At 32.4% G+C, this 20,120-nt stretch overlaps 1 protein-coding gene across 3 annotated transcripts in view; it reads left to right on the forward strand.

Moving 5' to 3' along the window:
- KCNH7 (potassium voltage-gated channel subfamily H member 7) overlaps positions 1 to 20,120 on the forward strand; it is a 605,555-nt gene that overhangs the window by 545,365 nt on the left and 40,070 nt on the right. For 2 of the 3 annotated variants that reach the window (XM_031960570.1, XM_031960572.1), the window contains 3 exons: positions 154 to 406; positions 11,132 to 11,337; positions 13,168 to 13,267. In XM_031960570.1, coding sequence (XP_031816430.1) covers positions 154 to 406; positions 11,132 to 11,337; positions 13,168 to 13,267 — 559 coding nt within the window. The remainder of the gene's footprint in view (positions 1 to 153; positions 407 to 11,131; positions 11,338 to 13,167; positions 13,268 to 20,120) is intronic. The other variant, XM_031960571.1, reaches the window with a different exon arrangement.

The raw sequence follows: 20,120 nt of genomic DNA on the forward strand, positions 1-20,120 counted from the left end.
CTTAACCACAACAAAATAAAAATATTCCCAACAACTTCCCAATTGAGACTATTATTACAATTGTATGTCCTCTTGGGCAAGGATTATAGTTTGTGCAGATCAAGATTGTCTATATACTGGTAGTGTGAAACTGTTTACATTTTCCCCCTTCAGGTTCTAAAGGGATTTCCAGAGTGTCTACAAGCTGACATATGCCTGCATCTCAATCAGACTTTACTTCAGAACTGCAAAGCTTTTCGGGGGGCTAGTAAAGGTTGTCTCCGAGCTTTGGCTATGAAGTTTAAAACAACACATGCACCTCCAGGAGACACCCTAGTTCACTGCGGGGATGTCCTTACTGCACTTTACTTCCTATCCAGAGGTTCTATTGAAATCCTCAAAGATGACATTGTCGTGGCTATTCTAGGTAAGTTCCTTAGAATGAGAGTGTGAGAAAATCAGATTTTCGCCAAATTATTTCACAACTTATGTATTTAAAATTTCTGTCTTGATTTTTAACATGGGTCCACATTTATGACTACTATTTTAATTCTGAGGAATTTGAATCCTTTGTTGATTTTATTTGAGAGTATTCCAAGTTCTCATGTCAGACTTTTATTCCTGTGTGTGTTTAACTGATGTAAAACTTTATCCTGTTCTTCACAGTTATTTATATGTGTAAGGCTAAAGTATGGGAATGGTCTTTCATCAGTATTTTTATCTTGATGAGGCAGTTTTGTATTCCCAGTTGTTCCTTTAAACTACTAAGGTGAAAGGCATATGCATGGCACTATCATGCTCATTCTATGACTTGACAGACTTGGATTTCAATGTGCTTGGTGTCTTGTGGTATCCCACATCTCCCCATTCCCCAAAAAAGGAGAAAAGGATTACATAACCTGGGCAGGACAAAGCTGATTATGTCTTTATAAGGTTGTGTACATCATACCTGGGAAAAAGAGACAATGAAATAAAGGGATTTTTTTTTTAATTAAAACATCAACTGATCAAGAACATGAATGAGAAGCAATATCTAAAGTTAATTTAACTAGTAGCAACTTTAATATATTTTATATGAAAAGCCTCAACACCACCATAGCTTAAGAGGACTTTATCTTAGCACTTTATCTGAATTTCTTACAAAAACTATAATTTTGTCCTTTTCTACCCCAATAAACCTCTTCTTAGATTGTAAGCTCCTTAAGATCAGGGCCTATATGTAGCTATCTCCTCAGTATCTAGCTAAGTAGCTAATAAATGCTCTGTCATTTGGAGCAACAAAAAATATTGTATTCGAGGTAGTAAAAAGTAGATGAAACTGGTTTTTCTCTTCCTCCCATCTCCAGGAGTAGAAATCCCAGAAAAAAAGAAATTTGTTCATTTTCTGGCTGAAGAAAGCAATCAGAATACCTGAAAGTTCTTTTTCCATTGCCATTTTCCCCAAAGGAAATAATAATAATTAAGTTTAAAAATGTATTTAAAACACCCTCCTTCTTTTAATTGTTCAAAATTTCTATTATCTATTACATTGACAAATTCATTTCCCCTCAATTATGAGTGAATAATTCACAGTTCTACAAAAAACAGTGTCTTCAAGTTAAAAAACATTTTATCAAATAAAAAAAAATTCAATTTTAATCAGAACACCTGGGTCTAAACTCACGCTCTACTAGTTACTGATCAAATAATTTTAGACCAGGTCACCATTCTAAGCCTTGGTTTCATTATCAGTAAGTGAGACTGTTAGACAAGATGATTTCATGATCTCCAAGTTCCCTTCTAAATCTAATATTTTCTGATCCTGTGACTTTTTCATAAGACTGATACAAGTATAAGTATTGAAGTATGTTTAATAGCCAAGGTATAGAAATATTTTTCATCAGTATTAGTCATATGATTTGTCAAAAGCACCCAGAAAAATTAAGTATTTTATTCATGGTCACACAGCTAGTAAGTATCAGGGGTAGAATTTGGAATAATAACTATATTAGATGACAACTTAATTCCAAAATCATCCTTATTCTAAGCCCAACACTCAGAATACTCTCCTTAAATAAAGCACCCAAACTAAAGACAATGTACTTTATATAATCTGATCAGGATAGATTAAAGTAAGACTATGTCTTCTCTTATTCTACACAATAATCCTCATGTAATGTAGTCTAAAATGTAGTGTCATGTCACACTATTAATTCATTGAGTCTAAGACTCCCACTCTTTTTCTTATATATTTTCACATACACTCCCTTATCCTGTATTGTTGGTGGGCAGAGTCAGAAAGACATAAGATCAAACCTGACTTCAGACATTTCCTAGATCTTCTTCTGTGCTACTGTCATTTAACCTCTATCCGTCTCAATATCCTCAACTGTGCAATGAAAATAATAATAACCTACTTCACAGAATTATTGTAATGATCAAATGAGATAATATCTTTAAAGCTCTTGGCGCAACACTTGGCATATAATAGGCAGTTAAAATTATTTGTTTCGTTCCCTTTCCCCTGGTGTAAATGATTTTTTAATCCAAATATAGGAAATTTATTAAATTATATCTTACCAAATTTGACCCATTATTTAACTGTTATTTTTTAATCCTAAAGCCCTGGCATCTATTATGTTAACCATTCCTCTCAACTTTGTGCCTTCTACACATGATAAAATACATCATCTGTTTATTCAAGTAACTCATTTTTTAAAATATTAAGTTAGAGAAAGTTTCTAAGACACTTTTCTTAGATAACATTCTAAGTTTACATCAAGTTTCCAATGACTGCTTTTGGGTCTAGTGACTTAATCCATTCTGAACATACCTAACTACACTATTTTATAATCACGTTTCTCAACCTTTTTGAATCTGAGGATGGTTTCTACTCTCAAAAATATTTCTCCTAATTGTTAATAAACACCTATGTTTATTAATGTTAATAAAATGTGCTAGAGACATGAAAAATTTCATAATGCTTTTAAAAAATTTTTGTTTTATTAATCACAACAGTACATATTTGAAAATTAGTACTACAATACTATATGTGCAAAACATTTAGTACTCCAAAATGTACAATTATTTAATTGATTTAATTAATTAATCACCCAAATGATTCCTTTTGCATTTTATTTCTTGAAATTAAAAATCAAATAATAGTACCAGGAGGCTGGGGAGCAGGCAGGAGGTATATGTCTTTTCAAAGTCTCCTAACAATAACCAAGATATTTCAGAGATCCATTACTCACAGGTTGTAATCAGTGATCTACTCTATATGTCTTGTCAATAAAGTTATTACAAGAAACTTGATCCAATCTTTTACTATAATCAAAAGAAATTTTGTCTATGACATTACAGTCTAGACAATTTATCAAAAAATTAAAAGTAGTTAAACTGGCACAATTTCTTCTTGATAGATGCTGATTCTATATGGTTACCACTTCTCTAGGAGTCCTCTAAAGAAAATGAAGTAGATACAGAATTGTTGGGAATTTATCAAGCAACTTAAAGCTTAAAAGAGACATGCACTTTTTTGTGAAAAGCAGAAATAAAAGAGACATGTACTCATATTTACCACTACTATGGAGGATGTCTAGTGCAGGGTCCAAATAAAAAAGAAATTCCCTGTAGATCAGGAGTTCTTAACTTTTTGTCATGGACTCCTTTGACATTATGCTGACATCTATAGACAGTTTTTTTTTTCCAGAATAATATTTTAAAATATATAAAAATAAAATACATAGTATTAGAAAGGAAATTGATCTTATTGAACTAAAGACATAATCTTTCCAGCCAAATTCATAGATTCTTTAAAATGTACCCCAGGCTAAAAAACTCTTCTAGAGATGGTAAGATTCTCCAGTGCTCTTGATTTCAGATGATATCATGCTGATCTCTTCAAGTCATAGAAACTACAGAACGTACTTAATGGGTACAATTAATTAATGATCTATAATCATTCAAAGGAATGCAATCCAATTATCCACATATGAAAAAAAAGCAGGTGCATAGAGAATGTCCCTTGTTCCAAACTATGATGTGCAGCAGGTTGGACAACCCCAAAATTTGGTCCATCATTATGTATATTTTGAACAGACATTGAAAATTGGTAGTGACATGGACCAAAAATTTAATAGAAAGAACAGATTAGGTTGGATTGCCTTTGGAAAGCTGTGACCCAAAGATTCTTCCTAAAACAAATTTCTTTAAAATCAGCATTATTCTTGTGAATAATGTTATTAATTAATGATTGTATAGTACAATCTCTGAAGAATTAAATTTGTGGATCATGCAAAATATAGTTGAGACTCATTGAGGGTATAAGTCAACTATGACATTTCACCAGTATAGAATTGCTTAGGGGAAATGGAGTAAAAAATATTTCAAAGAAATATATGATCAGAAAAGGAGGTAGAAACAAAGGATAGTGAAAGCAAGAAATAACCAATAAATAATCTCATTTTCCTCTGGTTATATGTCAAGAAATCTAAAGGAAGGCCCCAGTATGTTGAGCAAACCTTTGCAGAGGACTTAGATAAAGGTCTCATGACATGAAAAGAAATAGAGAGATTGTTATGTGCATCATTAAAATGGAGTATTCATATTAACATAAAAATAGATACATGGAAGTATGAAAGTATATATGGACAAAGCAAATGTAACATCAATTAATGGTTATGGTTATGACTGTTGCAGTGAAGGACCTTCTGGTCCAGTATTGTACCACCACCAAATATTCCCTAACCTCTTTGTTTCTGGGGATTTTATCAACCATTCTCCTATTAGAATAATAAGTTGATTTTTTGTTCTTTTAACATAGGTGAGTGTCATAGAATGGCCCTTTAGGTCAACTTTATCCCCTCTTCTGCTGTTTTATGGAGTTTATATTAAATGAAAAGTTAAGAATACAATTATAATAACTCAGAATCTTCAAGAAGAAAAATTCCTAACATTTAGGCAGACATTTGATTCTACACTCTAATCTAAATTTGTTTAACTGTAGCCAAATCTAGGCCTCTTTATGAGTGAAAAAAAATCAAGATTATCAGAAATGTTGGGCTAAAGAAAACAGTCAAGTATGTGATATTGAGTAATAGACATTGGGAGAGAAGTTGGAGAAAACAAACCTTTTCTTGGAACTTTTCTCATTCTTTAAACCTTTCATTTCAGTCTCTCTCTTCTATATTACAACTCAAGCTTTCCTTTTTCTTTCTCCTTTCCTTAAAGGGATTTTTGCCTCTGAACCACTCTGCCTTTCTGACTCAGCATTTTAGGTTTTCCTTCTTCAGTCTTTCTCAGAAATTGGGTGTATCTCTTTAAGAACTCTCCATTTTTTATTTCATTTGTACCTTAAGACTCAAAAACTGAGGTAGTCATAAATCACTTTCCTGGTTGAAAGAAGAATGCTTATTCCTCTTAACTACAAATGTCAAAATGTCTGTCAGTGTTCAATTTCCTACATAAATACAAAAGAGGAACATGGTCTTTTAAGAACAAAATCAGAACAGCTAATAATTCATAATTAACTGAAACTAACAAGAAAATTAAGTACAACTACAACAAAAAAAGAGTCCTTTGTTTCCTATGTTTGTTTGGGGAGGGTTTTAATTTGTTTGTTTGTTTTTGTTTTGTTGAGAAAAATAAGAACAAAGAAAGAACAGGTCTGTGGCTCAATGAGATGAATATTCAAATGACAGAAAAAAAAGGCATCACTACTCAACTTTTTTATCTGCCAAGGAAAATGATCTCTGGTTTGGAAAAGATAAAATAAATAAAAGAGAAAAAAAGAAAAGAAAAGAAAGCTGACAGGGCGTTGATACCAAAAATAAGCAAAGAGATAATGAAAGAACAAATTTGCTATCAATGAATTGGAGTACCAGCCTCATGTGAGATACATATTCATGTACTATAAGAACTAGAATATGTTTTTAAGAACTAGAAAGTATTTTTAATTAAAAACACATTCTAGTTCTCAAAGTACATGTACACTGCTAGTGATGAGATACAATGTCTAAGGGAAATGTGGCAGTAGTCCTGAGGCCACCAGGCCTTGACAGTGTTGTAGTTCCACAGATAACACTGGTTGCAGATACCAATCTGTTGGTCTGAGATAACAGAGTTTCCCAAACAAATGGTAGGATACTCTTTCATTTCCACCTCTAAACCATAAAATTCAGTATTGAGAGGCAAAATAAAATTAGCATATCACTGACATGAAACACCTGATCTCTCTGTCCTTTTTCCTATAAATTTATCTTCTTACTCCTGGTTTTCTGCTAAATCCTGTGGAATTTAGCTCTCTTCAATTGACAATACAATTACCATAAATTTTGCCCTTTGACTTGGAGATGGGTTCAAGCCTGCAAATTCCTTTGAGACACTTCACAACACCAGTTTATGACCCCAGTATCTTGGGGTCTTCTTCTGAACCTCAACATTAGTATCATGAATCATGTTTCAAAGTCACTGAGAATTGATGAGATACATAAGATTCAAAGGACAAATATGTCCTAATTTCCAAAAATAGAGAAAGAGCAGATTCTGCAGGCTGAGTTTAACTTGAATCCCTGGAAAAATTCTAGACTATGTTATCAAAAGGAGAGTTGGTGGTCATCTAGAAAAGAAACTGATGATCCCAATGATATATATGACTTCATAAATAACAAACTGTGATAGAAAAAATGATTTCTCAATTTTTTTGCCAGAATTACTAAATTAGTAGATGTAGGGAATGCTATAGATATACTTCACCTAGTTTTTTCCAAGCATTTGACAAAATCTTTCATGCTAGTTTTTTTGGACAGAATGAAAAGAAATGGGCAAAACAATAATACAGATAGGTATATTTAAAATCAGTTAAATGGTAGCAACCCAAAGAATTATTATTAATTTTTCAATGTTAATGAGGAAGGAAGTGTTTAATGAAGTATCTCAGGATATGTGTCTATGGTCCTTACTGCTTAACATTTTTATCAATGATTTGGATTAAAAACATGTCCATTAAATCTGTAGATGTCATAAAGCTAGAAAGAATAATATGCTAGATGACAAAATCAGAAACTCAAAAGAACTAAACCCTAAGCCAAGTCAAATGGGGTTAACATTCAATAAAAATAAAAATGAAAACTTACTTTCATTTTGGATTCAAATATAACTTCCTCACAAAAATAAAATGGAGCTAGACATAGACAGCAATTTATCTGGAAAAGATCTGGAAGGTTCTAGTAGTCTACAAGTTCATTATGAATCAATAGTGGGAATAGACAATTAATCTAGTGTGCATCTTAGGCTGCATTAATGAAAGCATAGTGTTAAGGCCCAGGGAGATAGTGGTCCTACTGTATTTTGTCCTAAGAAAAACATTTTTCAAGTTTTGTTCAAATCTGAGTACTATATTTAAGGAAAGATATTGATAAATTGGACAGCATTCAAAGAATGAACATTATAGTGAAGGGACTTGAGATAATTTCTTAAAAGAGTTGCAGGTATGATAGATATTTAAACGAGAGAAGAGAATACTTGGAGAACATGATCACCATGCTTTAGCACTTATGGAGATATCATTTGAAAGATTGCCCCACAGAAGACGGAATAGACTGATTCTACTTGGCCCAAGCACAGTAAATCTAGTAGAAATAAAGTTGCAAAAAATCTTGCTATAAGGAAGAAATATGTTAATAGAGTCACTGTAGTCTTGGTGAATTCTTCACTGGTAGTCTTCAAACAAAGAATAAATGAGTACTTCAGATATTTCTAAGGAAAAAAAATTATTCATTTCTATATTGAACCAGATAGTCTCTGAGTTCCCTGATAACTCTAAGACTCTGTGATTCCCTATCTAATTATTCACAATGAAAGAATTATCTTCTACAAAGGATGAGGCTAATGGAATCTCTGGAACTAAAAACTTCTGAGTATCAATGATCCAAGTCAATTGGATTTCTGCACTAGATCTGACACCAGTATGATGAACTTCAATGAACTGCCAAGCTGCCTAAGGAGTGAATCAGCCCACATCTAAAACAGAGCAGATCAAAGCTCCCAAGACAATTTTCAGTGGAATTAGGCATATAAATGTCCACTTTGCTTCCATTCTTGGTGAGATAGTGGCACTCCATTTCCTAAAAAAAAAAATATAGAATTGCATGAAGAATTAAAGTCAAATTTGCATGCTTATAATTTTCAATCTCTATCTTCACCTTTTTGAAAATCAGAGAGAAATTTGCCCTTTTTAAGTCTCACAGCACATTCCCCTTTTTCTTATTTTTTTCACATTCCCCTTTTTCAACAGTCTTTTGAAAGATCATTGGCAATTTCTAACAATCACAATTTCTCAGTTCTTTAATTATCTTAAGATGTAGTTTTCTTGAACCTACTGTTTCTTACTCAACTGAGAACGACTAGGTGTTCTGTTATCTCCTCATTTATATTGAATTTCAGCTCCATGTTTCTATTCTATTCTTTCTAGACCAAAAATCTGCCTTTTCCTGGCCATCTCAGAATAATTTTCCTTATTCCTTCTGCCCCAAGCAGTGGTGCCCTCCCAATAATAGCTAAATAAAAAGGGCTTTGAGTTACCCTTAATATCCATCACCAGCCTTACTTCATTCTCAACCTTCTGGTCCTATTCTTATTTTTTTATTTGTTTGATTATTTATGCAGCAATTGTGGTTAAGTGACTTACCCAGGAGCACACAGCTAGGAAGTGTTATGTGACTGAGGCTGGATTTGAACTTAGGTCCTCCTGATTCCAGGGCCAATGCTTCATCCACTGCACCATCTACCTTCCCCTCTAGTACTATTCTTTAAGGAATGTACCACCATTGAATTCATCTTTGTTTTCATCTAGCATATGTGTATTTTTTTATCTTTTAAATTTACTTTTCTTCATCAGAATAATTTTTGCTTTTGTCTTCAGGTTATCATTCTCTTAAGAATTTTCTACCATTCTAGATCCAATTTTTGGAGAAATTTAGGACAAGGCATTTCTCTATTCTCTAATCCCTTTTAAATATCCTCTCACAAAATAAAGGGTATATGTCATAGTAGCTTTCCTCTCCATTTTATAATAGAATAGCCACTTTCCCCCAAGCTTCAAGATATTGAATTTTAGCAACCACTTCCTCTTTGCTGGTCAGCATCAGGTTTATGAGAAACAGTATTTCTTACACATTCCATCTTTTTTTCCCAGTCCATCACTCCTACTCTGGCTTTTTTTTCCTTCCTTTTAGAGATTTGATAAAATGGTTAACCAATTGAAGTACACATTGTTTTATGCTCCCAGTTGTTTTGTCCCCTTTTAAAACTTTTTGATGTTCATAGTGTGCCAATATTCATTCATTTGAGAATGTTTACCAAAGGTTCTCTGTGTGCAAGTCATTGAACTAGATGCTGATGATCCAAAGTTTTTAAAAAAGGAAATCAAGTTGTCTTTATGAAGCTTATTTCTACAGCAGGCATAGAATATGCTAGCTGATAAATAGTTGAGTAAATAGAAATATGTAAAAATAAGTATGAAACAATTTCAGAGGGAGGGGAGAACATTAATTACTAGAGAGAAGGGTCAGAGAAGGTTTCATATTCAAAGGATCACCTGAACTGAGCCTTGATGGAAGCAAGGAACTACCAGGAGGTAGTGATAAAGAACATCATGATCTAAACAGATATGGAAACAAGAGCTAGAGGCTAGGAGGAAGGAGAATGACCTAAAGAGTTGGTCCACAAAAATCAGAGGCAAAGTCCTTGTAATGAAAGGAAACAGTAGGACACCTGTCAGATTGGCTAAGATGACAAGAAAAGAGAATGACAAATGTTGGAGGGGATGTGGGAAAACTGGGACAGTGATACATTGTTGGTGGAACTGTGAATGGATCCAACCATTCTGGAGAGCAGTTTGGAACTATGCTCAAAAAGTTATCAAACTGTGCACATTCTTTGATCCAGCAGTGTTTCTACTGGGATTATATTCCAAAGAGATCTTAAAGGAGGGAAAGGGGACCACATGTACAAAAATGTTTGTGGTAGCCCTTTTTGTAGTGGTAAGAAACTGGAAACTGAGTGGATGGATGCCCATCAATTAGAGAATGGCTGAATAAATTGTGGTATATGAATGTGATAGAATATTATTGTTTTGTAAGAAATGATCAGCAGGATGATTTCAGAGTCTTTGAGAAACCTATATGAACTGATGCTAAGTAAAATGAGCAGAACCAGAAGATCATTATACAAGGCAACAAGAAGACTATATAACGATCAATTCTGATGGACGTGGCTCTCTTCAACAATGAGAGGATTCAAATTAGTTCCACTTGTTCGGTGACGAAGAGAGCCATTTACACCCAGAGAGAGAACCGTAGGAACGAAGTGTGGAACAAACGTAGCATTCTTACTCTCTCTGTTGTTATTTGCTTGCATTTTGTTTTCTTTCTCAGTTTTTCTTTTCCTTCTTTCTTATTCTGATTTTTCTTGTGCAGCAAGATAACTGTATAAATATGTATACATATGTTGGATTTAATGTATTTCAACATATTTAACATGTATTAGACTACCTGCCAGCTAGAGGAAGGGGTGGGGGAAAGTGGGGAAAATTTTATAACAAAAAGTTTTGCAAGGGTCAGTGTTGGAAAAATTACCCATGCATATGCTTAATAGATTAATTAATTAATTGAAAAAAAATTTTAAAAAGGAAAAAAAATTAAAAGTAGGGCTGAGCTGCAACAGAGAAGATAAAGACTGAGAAAGGCAAGTCACTTACCCCTATTTGCCTCAGTTTCCTCATCTGTAAAAATGAGCTGGAAAAAGAAATGGCAAATACTCCATGTCTTTGCTAAGAAAGTCTCAAATGGGGTCACAACAAGTCAAAAATAATTGAAATGACTCAACAAAAATGACATCTAGAGGATCTCAGTGCATTTGGAACAGCAGGTCAATATGGTTGAAATATACAGTGTATAAATTGAAGGGAAGAAGGAATTTGGGGATGAAATCATCTCACTTATTCTTATATCTTCTGGAGTAATGATATCAGACAAGTCCTCTCACTTTGCTACTCTAGTGGGCAATTGAGCAGAGTCCCATTTCTGTTCACAGCTATTTATGACAATCCTTTAGTTTTTAGAAATTTCTCCTAAAGAAAACACTGAATTTTGTGTCATTTTTTTTTCAACAGGAAAAAATGACATATTTGGAGAAATGGTTCATCTTTATGCAAAACCTGGAAAATCGAATGCAGATGTAAGAGCTTTAACATACTGTGACTTGCATAAAATCCAGCGAGAAGACTTGTTAGAGGTTTTGGATATGTATCCTGAATTTTCTGATCATTTTCTGACTAATCTAGAATTGACTTTTAATCTAAGGCATGAAAATGCAAAGGTATATGCAATTGACTTTATTTTTTTTTCTTATTTCTTCTGATCATAATTGTTTTTTTATGGAAAAGGCTATTTGAATTGGGGAAATGTTTAAATTATATTATATGTGTTCAAGAAATTTAGCTTCATGACATTGAGGTAACTTGTGTTGGATCAATTATGTTTTCCCCAATACTGCAGAGTATCTGAAAACATTTTATCTTAAATACATGTTTAATTCTCCCTGTAATCTTGTTCATGTGTACTGTGTTCATTCTTTTCCCATATATAGTGCTATGGGAAAACTTCAGATAAAACCTTAACCAAATAATCAAAAGTTCCAAATGTGAAGAGAACACATTAACAAGATTAACTTAATGAATGCTATGAAGTAAACAGCTAAATAAAAATAAAATGTTAGCTATATTTTATATTTAACTGTAGGCTGTGTTTATCTGTATTACATAATGTTTATTCTGTGTCCTGTATGGCTCATATATCCTCATTCCATATCAGTATCAATCTTTGATTTAATATCCTTTTGTGGGAGAGGATAAGGAAGAGATAAGATACATGATACCATGCTTTCCATTTCTTGCCAACTTTGTGCTACACTGTTTCCTAATTGTTAAAGAAGCCTTATGGGCTTCTTTCTCATTTTAAACTGAATAAAACAAAATATGAATATCTTTTCTTATGACATGCTTTCTGAGATTAGTTGGAAATCATTTTTTGCTCAGTGCCCTTTAATTCATGGAAAGCTTTGAAACTAACTGCCCCCACTTAGAAAATCATGGGCTTTCAGTACTTGTCAAAAAAGGAAACTCTACGAAGAAAGATGTGAGCATAGCTTAAAGGTATTTGAGTAATTTTTCTCCCTAATACTACTGTCATTATCTGACCATGCCAGATGCTCAAAGAGATATGTGGATGGTATTCTGAAAGCTGTCACAATGCTCTTTAGTGTACCCATGGGCAGTAACTCACTAAGCTGCCTATTTTTGTTGTTTAAGAAATTGAAAGTTGAAGAAATTTTTAGGAGTAAAAAGATGAAATTATAAATTGTATGTACTTTATAAGAATTTTAATCACTGCTTGATGCTACTAAATCCATTCTGAATTTTGCCAATGTGAAGATAAATCTAAAATATTTTTTTCAAACCAAAGTTTAACAGTCACATAAATGTGTCCGGCAAATTATTAAGAGAAATTTTGTTGGAAACCTCACATGAGTGTTTATTAGTGCCCTTAATTATTCTCATTTCTAGCAACTTTATATTTGTTACTGTGAAATTTAACTTTATGATCATTGCCATGCAACAAAACATCATAGTTAATTATAATTAGTTAATACATTTCTGCTATAGGAAAAACAAATTCTCCCAAAAAAAACTTTGTAGATTTTTAAAATTTAACCAATCTTTACTTCATAAAACTCCTTTGTACCAAAGAAAGTTTCCAAAGCTGAGGATATCACTTCCAAATATTAGTATGAAATAATTAATACTATGCTGTTTTAAAGGAAAGGCATATTGATATAGTGACTAAGAGTCTAGCCTCAGAATAAGCACAACCTGACTTCAGTCCTTCAGAGCTTTGACATATATAAAATTGATCACAGACAAGCCACTTAATTTTTTAGTGTCCTGGGCAACTCTCTCCTATTAAAAGTTATGTACTATTTGCTGACCTCTGATAGTAGAAGGGGATTTCAAACTGAAGGTCCCTACACTGATGAAATCATAGATATAAACAAAAACAATAACATGATTTAAATATATACATTAAACAATATGTGATATTCACATTCAATTAATCTAATCTATTCCATCTTTCTGTTCTATTAATAAAGGCTGATCTCACAATAAGATCACAATCTGCAAATGATTCTGATGGAGAAAACTGTAAACTTCGGAGAAGGAAATTGTCTTTTGAAAGTGAAATAGAGAAAGGTAATCCATTGCTTTGCTTGTAATTGTCCTCTGTAGATTCTATGCTTGTTAGCTGGCTGCTCACAGTGCACGCGCATGTGATTGCACACACACACACACTCACTCACTCAAATTCTGATGATGAATAACTTCTGGTAAAAAGTTTAGCATAACTGTGAACAATTAGAATACCATCATTTCATGGAATCTTCATTGATGCAAATCTCAACCCCAAGCAAATTGCTTGAGTTGACAAAGCAATATGAGTTGTTGTGATGAAAGAACCTATGACCTGAAAAACTTGGTAAACTTCTGGTGAAGAGTCTCACCAACTTTAGCTAGACTAGTTCTCAGAAAACACACATACTTAAAGCTTTTTTCCAATGGTAGATCTGATAAAGCTTACATTCCATTAACATAACTATTGAGAAAGCAAAGCCACCTTGGCATGCATGATGTTCCATGATCTGATATTAGAGAGGAACATTAATAATAGATGGCATTTATTTATATGGTATAACACATACATATACATATGTGTACGTATATGTGTTATCGATATATATAATTGTTGTTAAAGTCATTTCCAACTTTTCATGATCCCATTTGGAGTTTTCTTGGCAAAAATACTGAAGTAACTTGCCATTACCTTCACCAGCTCATTTTCCAGATAAAGAAATCAAGGCAAACAAGGTTAAGTGATTTACCCAGGGTCACACAGCTAGTTAATGTCTAAGGCCAGATGTGAACTCAGGTTTCCCTGACTTCAGACCTTGTACTCTTTACTGTACCACCTAACTGCTCTATATATAAATATGTATGTGTGTGTATATATATATATATATATATACACACACAAATATACACACATATATGAAATTCTTATTTGGCTGTTGATTCTGACAGGTAAATGTCATGGTGTTTTCAGATCATTGATTTCAGTCTAACATTTGACCCAAAAATTACAAATGTATTCAGATATTCATTCAGTCTCCTGGTACTATTTTTTTTTTTTTGGTGAATAACAAGTGTAATGTCATATTACATAACATTCTAAGCTTGTTTCCTTTCTCCAGAAACCTTTGCAGAAAATTTAGGGGAAAGTTAAATTTAAATAAATTATTATAGTCATTTAAACCTGATTTTATTCTCTCATCAAAAATTAAAATTAGAATATATAAAGTAAAAAAATTGAGTTTCTCACTTGCTATAAATAACTTTTAAAAGTTGTTTCATTTACAAAGTGAATTTCATTTTTTTCAAGTTCACAGTTCTCTTTCCAAGTGACTGCCTAAAAGATCAATGAATGATATGCATATGTGGAAAACATTTGTCATTATTCAAAAATACAGCAGTATTCCACATAAGATGTTTTGTCTCTCAGGAGAAAAAGTGTTATTTTAGAAAGGTGAAATTTTCACTGAACCAGAGGAAAATAAAGGAAAAACATTATTAACAAATCTAATAGATGTATCTGTATGTATGTATACACACACTTTCAGGAAGACAAATAACTCATTAGTTTTACTGTTCTTTGAGATGCTTTTCTGGTTTTTAACATACAAATGATCTAATTACACATGCTAAAGAAGATATTCTCATTTGTGAAGTCTCAAATTTTCTAATTTAAGATTCTTTCTAGCTGCAGAATCTTTTCCAAGTAGAAGGAATATTAATTACTATCATTCAGTTTGTTCTTCTGCCTTTTTCAGGACTATATTTATATTATATCAATCTAAAGAGATTTATTGCTTGCTAAGAACATCCAAAGAAGAATATTAAACAATTTCACTTAGTATTTCCTCTTATATATTTATTCCAAGGAGTACCAAGGTAGTGTTAGATTGTTGGGTTTTTTATTCCTTTTGGATGCTTTAGATATTTTTCTTTTTATACTTCCATTGTTGAATACTGAAGCAATTTCAATAAAATTCTCCTCAAAATAGTTTTCTAGAAATTAATTTCAGTCATATTAAAAGCCTACTCTTTTTTTTTTTAATAGCCTTTAATTTACAGGATATATACATGGGTAACTTTACAGCATTAACAATTGCCAAACCTCTTGTTCCAATTTTTCACCTCTTACCCCCCCCACCCCCTCCCCTAAATGGCAGGATGACCAGTAGATGTTAAATATATTAAAATATAACTTAGATACACAATAAGTATACATGACCAAAACATTATTTTGCTGTACAAAAAGAATCAGACTCTGAATTATTGTACAATTAGCTTGTGAAGGAAATCAAAGATGCAGGTGTGCATAAATATAGGGCCTGGGAATTCAATGTAATGGTTTTTAGTCATCTCCCAGAGTTCTAAAAGCCTACTCTTGCCATCTGTTGTTTTATGGATACTTAACACAACCTTTTCTTATTAACTCTTATATAGTTAACAACTACTCCAACTATCAACAAGATTATTCTGATATAAATTTATCATGCTTCCTTTAGCATAACAAGAGGTGAGAAGTTCTTCTGGGTAGACTGCTAGCAACTGTCCTAAACTCAGATACTACCCTACAGTCTCCCTTTCTTAACCTCTTTTTCTTCTGCTTTCTGTGAGGTATAGCAGGTTACCTAGACCTCTATTTCTCAAAAAAAAAAAAAAAAAAAAAAAGTCTATCCATGCCTTCCTCTCCTTTTCAACTCTTTTCCATGTTCTTTGATAAATCATTTATGATACATCTGACTTTAATATAGGTCATAGGACCATAGGATAACAAATTTAAAACTGGAAGAAATCTTAGAGAGGTTAAATGCATTGTCTAGGGTGGGAAGTCAGGATCAAGAACTGAATCTATGTGTCATCAAACAAAGCTAAGTCAAGAAAGATTTATTGAGTGCTACTATCTTCTAGACATGAAACTTTAAGTGTTGAGTATGCAAAGAAAGAGAAGAAGAAGAAGAAGAAGAAGAAGAAGAAGAAGAAGAAGAAGAAGAAGAAGAAGAAGAAGAAGAAGAAGAAGAAGAAGAAGAAGAAGAAGAAGAAGAAGAAGAAAGAAGAAGAAAGGAAAAGGAGAACAAAAGAAAAAAGATGATAATGAAGAAGAAAAAAGAAAAAGAAAAACAAGAACAACAACAACAACAACAACAAGAAGTAGTTTAATGAGTGTCTGCAAACAATTAAATGCAAACAAAATATCAACAGAATAAATTTAAGATAATCAATAGAGGGAAGGCACCAGCTTTAAAGCAATCAGTAAAAACTTCTTTTAGAGGGTGAGATTTTAGGTGGGACTTTCAGGAAGAGATGGAGTTCAGAAGAAAGAGATAAAGAAGGAGAAAATTCCAAATGTGATCATAGCAGAAAATGCCTGAAGTCAGTGTCTTATGAGTAGAAAAACAAGGAGGTCAGTATTAGTGGATTGTCCAGACTACTGGGATTGGGGGGTAGAATGAGATGAATATGAAGGCTAAACAAAAGAGAGGAATTGAGGATGACACTTCTGTTATGAACTAGAATGAGTGGGAGAATGATAGTATATTAGAAGAGCAAAAGAAAATTTAGGAAAAAGAAGGGACTTAGGAAAATAATGGGTTCAGTTGTGGATATGTTGAGTTTAAGATGTTTATGGGATATCCATTTCAAAATATTGAAGATATCCAATAGGCAATTGAAGATGTGGGAGTATTTAAGTTCTACTTAGAACTGCATAAGTAGAACTGGGAACCATCAGCATAGAAATAATCAATGAATCCACAGAAACTAATAAATGACCAAGAGAAATAACATAAAGGAAGAAGAGAAGAGGGCCCAGGATAAAGTCAAAAGAGAGATTACAATTGGGTGAGACTTGGATGAAGATCTAGCAAATAGCACTGAGAAGTTCTCTCTCACAGAAGAGGAGGACCAAGAAAGACTATGTCACAAAAACCCAGAGAGAAGAGAATATCAAAAAGAGGATTATCAGCAGGATCAGAAGTTGATGAGAGATTAATAAGGATGATTGAGAAAAGACCATTAGATTTGGCAAGAGCAATTTCAGCTGAATGAAAGCCAGACTAAGAAGATTAAGAAAAGAAGTGAAGGCAGCATTGATTATAGATAGCCTTCTCATGGAGTTTAGTCACAAAAGAGAGGAGAGATATATAAAGATAGGTATTGTTGATCAATTGAGGGATTTTTTGAGGATGGGGAGATATGAGCATGTTTGTAGGCAGTTAGGAAAACAGCCACTATACAGAGAGATCATGAAAATTAAGTGGGGATAGCAGAAGGGGCAATGTACTGAAGAAGATGAGATACAACAGGATCATTTGTGATGGGAGCGAAGTTAGATAGTGTAAAAGAAGAGATATAACAGAAATAGTTGAATGATGTGAAATGATGAGGGGGAAAAGGGGGAACTCAGCACATGGCTATAATTTGTTTTCAATTAAATAAGAGTTTTCAGCTGAGGTAATGGGGCTAGGAAACCTATGATAATTTGAAAAGAGATTAAAAAGGTCAGGAAAATTAATTGTAGTGAGTGGAATAGTAAATCAATTAGGCAAGTGTAAAAGGATTATCTTGAAGAGAAAGCTCAGTTGAGTAACATAAATTTGTATATCTAATCAGCATGGGTTTGTGATTTCCAGCTTCAATAGCACATGAGTAGGAATGAAGGCAACAGATGGCTGGAATAATCCAAAATTCATGCTTAGAAGGGCAAGATCAGCAATAGAATAGGGGAGTAATTAACTCAAGAGAAAAGGGTAGTATAAAGATGAACTAACTTTTTACTGTTGTTATAATTTTTTAACTTAAATACAAAATGAGAAAAGAACTAAAAAACTTTCAGGTACACAGCAGACAACAAAAGAAGTCAATAAAAATAATAAATTTTCATTTCAATTCCTATATAATAAATACTATATATTGTTTTCATAACTGTCCAACTTTATTTTTTGCTTTCTTGGTGGTTTTCTTTTGTTCTCTGATGTACGCTTTTTACTTTATTTTTTTCCCCTTTCTCCACCCATCCTAAAGTAGGCTACAATTAAGTATGGAGATTACACATATATACATACACACACATAGACATCTATAAATATGCACATATACATTTTTACATATATGTAATACTATACTATACTATTTTAAATTTAAAGTATCTTGATGTATACAAGATACTTTTAATTAAAAATAATTAAAATTAGCTCTTTTATACTTCAATAATACTCTCACCTTATTACATAGTTTAAGGTCTGATTCAGCTTGATCTATTTCCTTTACATCTTTTTTCATTTTTTTGAAGTTCCTGACATTTTGTTCTTCCAAATGAACATTACTATTATTTTTTTCTAACTCAGTAAAATACTTTTTTACTGATTTAATTGGGATAGCATTGAATAAATAGATTGTTAAATGAAATTGTCATTTTAATTGGCTTGACTAGCCCAAGAATAAATATTACTTCATTATTTAGATCTGATTATTTTGTATGAAAAGTGTTTTATGTTTATATAAACATAGTTCCCATGTCTAGGAAGGAATATGCTTAGCTATTTTATGATGTCTAAATATTTTAAATTGTCTAAAACAATATTGAATAATTTTGCTGACAATGTAGTTTCTCTTTTTATTTTAATTAAAACTGAGATCATTATTTACTATCTGTATTTTTTTACATACTAAATTCTACTCCTGTCCTTTATTTAATCTTTGTGAATACCTCTTATTTTTATGACATTTCCTGAAAGCAACATATGTTGAAGACAAATTTTTAATCTGCTATCCATTTCCATTTTATGGGTAAATTTGTCCCATCTACATTCTAAGCTACAATTACTTATGTACTTTCCTCCTTCCTGTTTTTCCTTACTATTCATCTCATCCTATTTACCCTATTCCTTCTCACTCCTCTCTTTACTTCTACTTGCTACTTTGCCCTCTTATTGTTTAATCTACTCACTTCTCTAAACATTCCTCCCTTATTCTCTTTTCCCCAATCTTATCCCCTTGACCTCTTATTTCTGCTGTTTCAACTTCTCCTCTCATACGTCATATGTAAGAGATAATTACCCTTTTTATCTCTATGCAATTTCTTGTAGAATCACTCCATCATTATCAGCTCCACCCATGCCTTTCTTTTAAACTACCCAAATAATGATGATAATGAAAAGAGTATTTCTAATATTTTCACATATATGAAGTAAAAAAAAAAAAAAATGACCTTATGGAGTTCCTTACAATTGGTCTTTGATGTTTACCTTATATTTCTCTTGAATGTTTTATGTTGAGTTTTTCCTAAAGTTCTGAGGCTTTTGTCACAAAAACTTGAAAGTTTTTGAATTTATTAAATATCCTTTTGTTTTTCATTCAGAATTATACTTAACTTTGCTAGGTAAGTTATTTTTGGCCAAAACCCCAGGGTTTTTTCCTCTATAGAATACAATATTCCAAAATCTAAAGTCCTTCAATGCTAAGTCATATATAATCCTTATTAAAGCTCCATGATATGCAAATTGTTTTTTCCCTTGTTCTTTCCAATATTTTCTCCTAAATCTTGAAACTATGGAATCATAGTTTTCAGTAGTCTGTCTTTTCATATAATTTTCTCCTCTGTGTTCCAGATAAATTGTTTTTCTGATAAGATGTTTTACTCTCTTCTTTTTTTTTCATTCTTTTATTTGTATTTTATGATTTCTTGGTGTCTTAGAATGTCATTATCTTCTCCTTGCCCAATTCTAGTTCTCAAGGTATTATTTTCTTCCTTAATTTTTGATTCCGTATTTCCAATTGGTTTGCTTTCTTTTCATAATTTTCCTGATTTTCTTGGATTGCTCTTGCAGTCTGCAATTTTTCCTCAATCTCTCTTATGGATGTTTAAAATTCTTTTAAAGTTCTTCCAAGAACTCTTTTTGTGTTTGGGATCATTTAATGTTTCTCA

Source organism: Sarcophilus harrisii, chromosome 3, assembly GCF_902635505.1.
Source record: "Sarcophilus harrisii chromosome 3, mSarHar1.11, whole genome shotgun sequence".
Classification (NCBI taxonomy): Eukaryota; Metazoa; Chordata; class Mammalia; order Dasyuromorphia; family Dasyuridae; genus Sarcophilus; species Sarcophilus harrisii.